The sequence below is a fragment of the Crotalus tigris genome, unplaced genomic scaffold (assembly GCF_016545835.1).
Source record: "Crotalus tigris isolate CLP2741 ecotype Arizona unplaced genomic scaffold, ASM1654583v1 scf7180000018777.2418813, whole genome shotgun sequence".
Lineage (NCBI taxonomy): Eukaryota > Metazoa > Chordata > Lepidosauria > Squamata > Viperidae > Crotalus > Crotalus tigris.
In genome coordinates this window covers 2,235,498-2,241,911 of record NW_024097195.1, presented here as the reverse complement: position 1 = coordinate 2,241,911, position 6,414 = coordinate 2,235,498, and the positions used below count along the sequence as shown (strand labels likewise).

Genomic DNA, 6,414 nt, shown 5'->3' with positions numbered 1-6,414 from the left:
TTAATGCAGTACCATACAATTCCCCAAGGGATATATTTTTTAAATTCCAATAGCATATCAGTGTCAAAATAGCCTAATTGCCTCATTTTCCACAAACAATTATACTTAGTTTCTCAGTTGGATAAAACAATGATTAACCAGTGAAAGTTTTATTACTTAATTACCTGATAAAAAAGTTACTGCCCTGCTTCACGTTATTTTTTCCCTCAAAAAATCAGTTTGAGAAACAAAATGAATATTCTTCAGGTGGGTTATGGCCCATAGTTTTCTTACAATGGAGAATATGTACTAATGAGGGAATATAGGTAGGATATTAAGTAGCATATTAAATACAATGAACAAGCGCAGATATAAATACCTACACAGGCAGCTATATTGTAAGTATTTGATTCCCTCTGCTGGATGAAAATCAGTTCTGCAGGTTACTCTGAATCATTCCAAATCTGTATTATCTAAAAGTACTTTTTTCTGCAATAAAAAAAATTTGCTCACAAGAATGCTAAGAAAACTGACATTGGTAACTATGCTGGATAGAGAGTGGTTAAAAAGATGGCTTATATATTTCATGGCCTTCTTGTGTGAGTGACACATTATTTCTACATGATTTGCATATTAACACCATCTTCTCAATAAAAAGTAGGACAGGTTTTAGTTTAATGGTAAAAGTAAAAAATATGGAAGAAAAATATGTACAATTTTTAAAAAAACATAATGCTCAGGCCTGGTTCTTCAATAAGTTTAGCAACAACGTACTTATCATACAGACTGTTCTGAAATCCATCCCCTTTAAAAGAATTGGAAAAAGATTAGGTGGTGAGCTGAGATCCCCTCCTTTGTAATTAACCACTGTCTAAAAGGTATATTTCAGTTTCCTTTTGTTTTTGTTTTTTTTTAAAGGAAGTAAAGAGGAAGATATTGGAGATAAATGTTTGGTAGTCTGTGTCTGCTCCTTATATCCAGGGACTCCTGTTTCTTCCTTAAGAGAGGCACAAAATCCGAGAATGGTCCAACAGAGAAGATGACATGGATGCAGGTAGAGAAAAGGAATATAACAAATCAACTATTTTTTTAAAAAAAAAAACATTAATATATTTCATCTTCTAGTTTAAATTTTAATTGTTCAAGGTTGTTATGAAAATGAAAGATGCAGAAAGATGGAAGATGCCTGCCCCCAAGGCAAAAGTGGTGTTGATGATTTCTGGGAGCTGAAGTCTACACATCCTAAGGCTGCTGAGGAGGAGAAACACTGCTCTAGAACGTGAAAACTCCATGACACTTTTCTAGATTCTGGGGTTTCCATGGCAGTAGCAGTGCAGTTGCTGACCCATCAGGAGCAACTCCATGAGCCACCAGCAACAGCCTCCTCCACCCCCTCAGCCACCACCCCCCGTATTCTTCCCCTCCCTTTATGACCGAACTACCCAAAGCACTAACTTAACCGATTGTGCTCTCTGGCGGAAACTTTTTGTCCCATTGCGAGGAGGGGAAACAGCACCAGCTGGGCCTCAGCGCCCTCCACCTGGGCTTGGGTTATTTCCACTCACCAGCGAACGTTGTTGCCCCCCTCCCTGGCCAGCTGGCCTGGCTCCCATTCCATATGAGCCTTTGCGCTTCTTCTGCCCTGCTTCAGAGAGCAATGAGGCATACCAGCAACAACAACCAGATGGGGAAATCTGTGAGCTTGGCATCCGTCTGAAGGAGTTGGAACTGCTGGCCCTCACAGGAGATGGCTCTGACCCACAGCAGTGTGAGTAACTGAATGCTGGCGCCTCATAATCTTGCTTGTTAACACCTTTGCCACCTCAAAGTATGCAAATGTGCAGTTGAAAAGGCTCTGCCATCTACCAAAAACAGAGGATCTTTGTCTTCCAAACAGTCTAGTTAGGACAATTTTGTATTTAGTATCTCTTTCCCAAACCCAATACTTTGACTTGAAAATTTCTTTATTTGTCCTATCTGTACCAGAAAGCCTTCCCAGCAAGATTACTAGATTATACTTATGCCTTTTTTGTGGGGGGGGGGCGCAGATACGAAAACCTTCTTGTTCAAAAGCAATACCATTTGAAGAGGAGAAGCAACTATCTATATTTTCTGCCCTGCATAAATTATTAGAAGTCCAATTTTTTTATTCAAGAAAACTGGCAGTTCCAATCCCAGAACATTCACATAACAACTTAATGAATTTTCCAAATCATTTCCATTAAAAAATATAGTTAATCTGCCAGCCCCAAATTTACCCGGTTGTAATCTCAAATTAGTTTTGAGTACAAGGTGGAGAGGAAGGTGGCTCTCCCTCCAGCCACACAGATTCTCTTGCCTATTATTTTCCAAGTTCTGTCCTGTCATTTATAATTGTCACAGAACACTAAGCTTGCCCCAAAGTTTATTCCAAGAGAATAGAAGGTTTAAAGCTCAGTAATAAGATAATGAAGAATTAACATGATAGCTAATTTCTACTACTGGTCCAAAGATTTTGAAAACATTGGGCAGTTCCCTGGTTTGTGACCTAGCAATCCTTTCAGCCATTGAGTCAAGGTCTGAAATCTAGACTCATTCTATCCTGAATATATTTAACCACTCTAGAGTCTCCAATACCCAAGTTTATTTGAATCTTTGAGGATTTTACAAATAACATCTTGTCCTCTTTTTTTTGTTCCTATGCCTATGGAACTATAAATGAATATCCAGGCTGAATGTTTATATTTTCCCTCCTGCCTAATATTATTTAAACCAGTGGTCCCCAACCTTTGTGGCTTGGCAGCCCGGCAGGGGGGAGGAGAGGGGAATCAGGCTGCATGAGCAACGTCCAGGTTGGTGCATGTGCACTTGTGCACAGCTCAACTTGCGCAGCTTGACTTGCGCAAGTTGAGCTGCGCACAAGTGTGCACGTTCACCGGCCTGCCACTCACACAAGCCAAGCAGCTGGCCCATGTGTAATGGCGGAGAGGCAATTTTCGTTATGTCTCTTTCCCTTTGCAGATTTTTGTGATCGTACATATTTGTTTTAGGCAGCTAGAAGGCCATACAGGAAACAGACATCAGGAATAAAAAATCCCCCCTTCCATTAACAAGATCTTCTGCTGGATCTTGGCCAGTTCATAAAAATAGCTTGCTTAGAATCCAGGCCAATGTACTCTGAAACTAAAGATGAAAGAAATGTTTTTAAAGTGATTTATAAAAGGTATGTTGCTATGGTGGGAAAAAAATTCTAAAACAACTTCTATTCTTTGTGATCTTTTCAATCAGCCTTTTCTCGTTTGATATATATTCCAGAAGTGTTACAATGCTTCTCACATCCGTCCTGGCTAAGCCAGCAAGCCTGGTGAACATAATGCTGGGCCAGGTTATTTTTATGATTCTTAATGCAAATAGATAAGAGGCTTACTCCAAGAATTTTGAGTCAATCATTTTGATGTCCAACTGATGTAAAATACCAATTCCTAAATTGATGGGTAAAAAATAACATTTTACAAAGTAAATCTTCATCAAAGTAATTGCAGTCAGATTATTTGAAAAAGAAGTATTTGTATCAACTTAAGATTGCATACTGAGTGGGCAGCTATAAGTGTATACTTCTGCCAGAATTGTGGAGAAAATTTAGAAAGCTGTTTTTTTGTGTTTGTGTGTATTAATTGGTGATTAATTTGGGAGATTTAAGCTGTTAACCCATATGCCTAAAGTCAATCGTGTTCCATCTGTAACAAAAAGAAAAGCTGGATATAGTCACTCATCTTGGAAAATTGTGAACTGCAAAAAGTTCCAGAAAAGATCATCAGTCATAAGAATAGCTTGGGGGGAGGGAAATACTGTCCAATTTTGATCATATCATATAAAAGCATCACACAATCACTGGGCAAATGAGCTATAGAACAACAACACAGTCCCCAACAACAACCCCTGACAAAGGTACAAGGGATCTAGAATTTGCTCTGTCACAAGTCTTGTGTGGATTGCAAAGTACACCAGCAGGCAAGCCATTTTCCCAAATATTAATTTTAGAATAAGCTCCAAAACCATTCCCAATGTCATTGGGACTTTTTTATTTTTTTATTTGCTGTTACCAGAGAATCATATCTCTTTGCAATAGTATCTGTAACATGGCTAATGTTCAATTCTATATTTTTCAGATAAGCTTCTGAAGGCACTAAAAGATGAAAAGTCACAAGATGAAATGACAAGACTGACCCTGAAGAAACATTCGCCTTTATCATGAAAGCTATTTACATCTGAGCTGGGAAATTTGTTAGTATGGCAAAGCCAGAGTGAGAGTCATGGGGCCCATAGTCTGCCGATGACCTCCTTGTGGACAGTTTCTACAATATTCTCATTTTGACAATAAAGTTATTTTCATCCACCTTTCTTGGAGGAGGTTAATCGTGAACTGGAATTCCCCAGCTCCTTTCAACTTTTCTCCAGTATTCATCTTGATACCTAATCTAAGCCTTGTTCCCTGTATCCTGTATGGATCAGTTATCACTATTATTACAAAGAAAATTTCCTTGGAGTTCTCACATATTCCCATGACATATTTCTCTTTCTTCCACAGGAAATTGTGAATCCTCCTCCAATTTTCTGCTTTATGGAAGAACTGCAAATACATTGTGCGGTTCAGAAAAATAATAACGCTTGTAGAAAATTACAATTACATTTTTAAAATAATTTTGTCCACAAGATGTCAGTATGCAACAAAACTTCTACATTCACTTAAAAAAAAACAAAAAACCTTTCCTACCCAGCCACTGAAGTTAGGACTCATTTGGCACAAATATTTGACATACCATGCTATTTTCTTCATTAGCTGCTTACCATCTGCCAAATCATTGGAATTAGAGGCTTCAGTTGCATCAGCAGCTCCTCTGCACCATAGTTTTCATTGGTGGGATTCAAACATGTGAACAACCAGTTCTCTGTGTGGATGCCGCTTCCAGAAGTCCATTCTGGGCCTGGGCAACAAAAAATTAGCTACTGGTTCTGCCGAACTGATGCGAACTGGCTGAATCCCACCACTGGGTTCAGCACAATAAGTATCCAATTTCAGAATCATATTAAGAATTCTAATTGTACTGTGATAAGATCAGGCTAATTGTTGAGCACTTCATGGATTGCCTTCATCGCAGAAACTAATCTGTTATTATTAGGTTAAATAAAGGGGGGGGGAATGTTTATGTATGTGTATTCAAGTTAGTGCTGATTCCTGGCAACTGCCTGGATTAGTCTCTGTAGTTTTCTTGGCAAGGTTTTGGCGAGTGCTTACCATTGCTGCCTTCTTTCTAGGATTAAGAGAGAGTGACAGGCCCAAAGTCACCCAGCTAGATTCATACCTAACGTGGAATTAGAATCCATGGTCTGCCAATTTCTAGCCTGGTGCCTTAACCACTACAGTAAACTGGCTCATGATAAGATATTACTTTCTCATTTCTGGTTGAGTAGACTATTTCACTTTTAGATCTTATTGGATTTCTTGGATATTAGAATAGAAATGCATGGGGTTTTTTACACTTTACCTCAAGCAACCAAATGCTTTGGCCCTGAGGATACATGCAGAATCTAAACTGGGACTAATCTGTTTGAGCCCAGATGAAACCCCCAATGAATCACAGAATAATAAGACTGGAAGGGATCTTTGAGGTCTTCTAATCCAGGGGTCACCAACCTTTCTTGGTTGGCAGACTGGAGGGAAAGGGAGGGGGAAGCATTTTATGCTTGCACGCATATGCTCCTGTACAAGGGGCCACAAGCATGCACGTGATGCAAATGGAGCGGAGCTAGTACCCCATTCTTGTGCACAGCACCCTGTTTCTGCACCCTGAGGTGCAGCATCGGCCCATTTTCGTGCACCAAGGTGTGGCGGCATCCCATTTTCACATCCTGAGGTGCAGCATTGGCCCGTTTTTGCGCAGTGCAGTGGTGCAGCATCCCATTTTTGCACCGAGGCATGGCATCAAACCATTTTTGCACCACACAGCGCGGCATCCTGTTTTCACACCCCATGGCCGCCACCCTAGTGCGAGGGGGGGTATGGCCAGCCAGCCTATCCCACGGCCCAGCAGCCCACAGCCCACTACCAGGCCACTGCCCACAGGTTGGGGACCTCTGTTCTAATCTAATCTAACACTCTATCCAGATGTCAGACTTTCAAGATACATCAAACTAAAAAATGCCATGTAAGTCAGTATTTATAGTATTGTAAAGTGATAGTAACAAATTATCTTCATTTGAATTAGGAGGGGGTTTGTCTGAGACATTTACTTACTTTTTTATCATTAACCTATCCCCTTTTAGAAATAGCACTTAGACTAATATGTTGCTCCATATTGCTTTACCACACTCTCTAAGTGGTTTACAATGCCTCTAACAATCTGAGGCCTCATTTTACTGACCTTGGAAGGATGGAAGATTGAAGTAACCTTCAGC

The 6,414-nt window shown here is 39.9% G+C and overlaps 1 protein-coding gene across 1 annotated transcript; it reads left to right on the top strand.

Moving 5' to 3' along the window:
- The first annotated feature begins 1,341 nt into the window (after positions 1-1,341).
- On the top strand, positions 1,342-4,499 carry CUNH11orf91 (chromosome unknown C11orf91 homolog). Its single transcript, XM_039355994.1, has 2 exons — positions 1,342-1,747; positions 4,128-4,499. Exons 1-2 carry the CDS (start codon positions 1,342-1,344, stop codon positions 4,211-4,213), a joined length of 492 nt encoding a protein of 163 aa, XP_039211928.1. The 3' UTR covers positions 4,214-4,499.
- Positions 4,500-6,414: the final 1,915 nt, after the last annotated feature.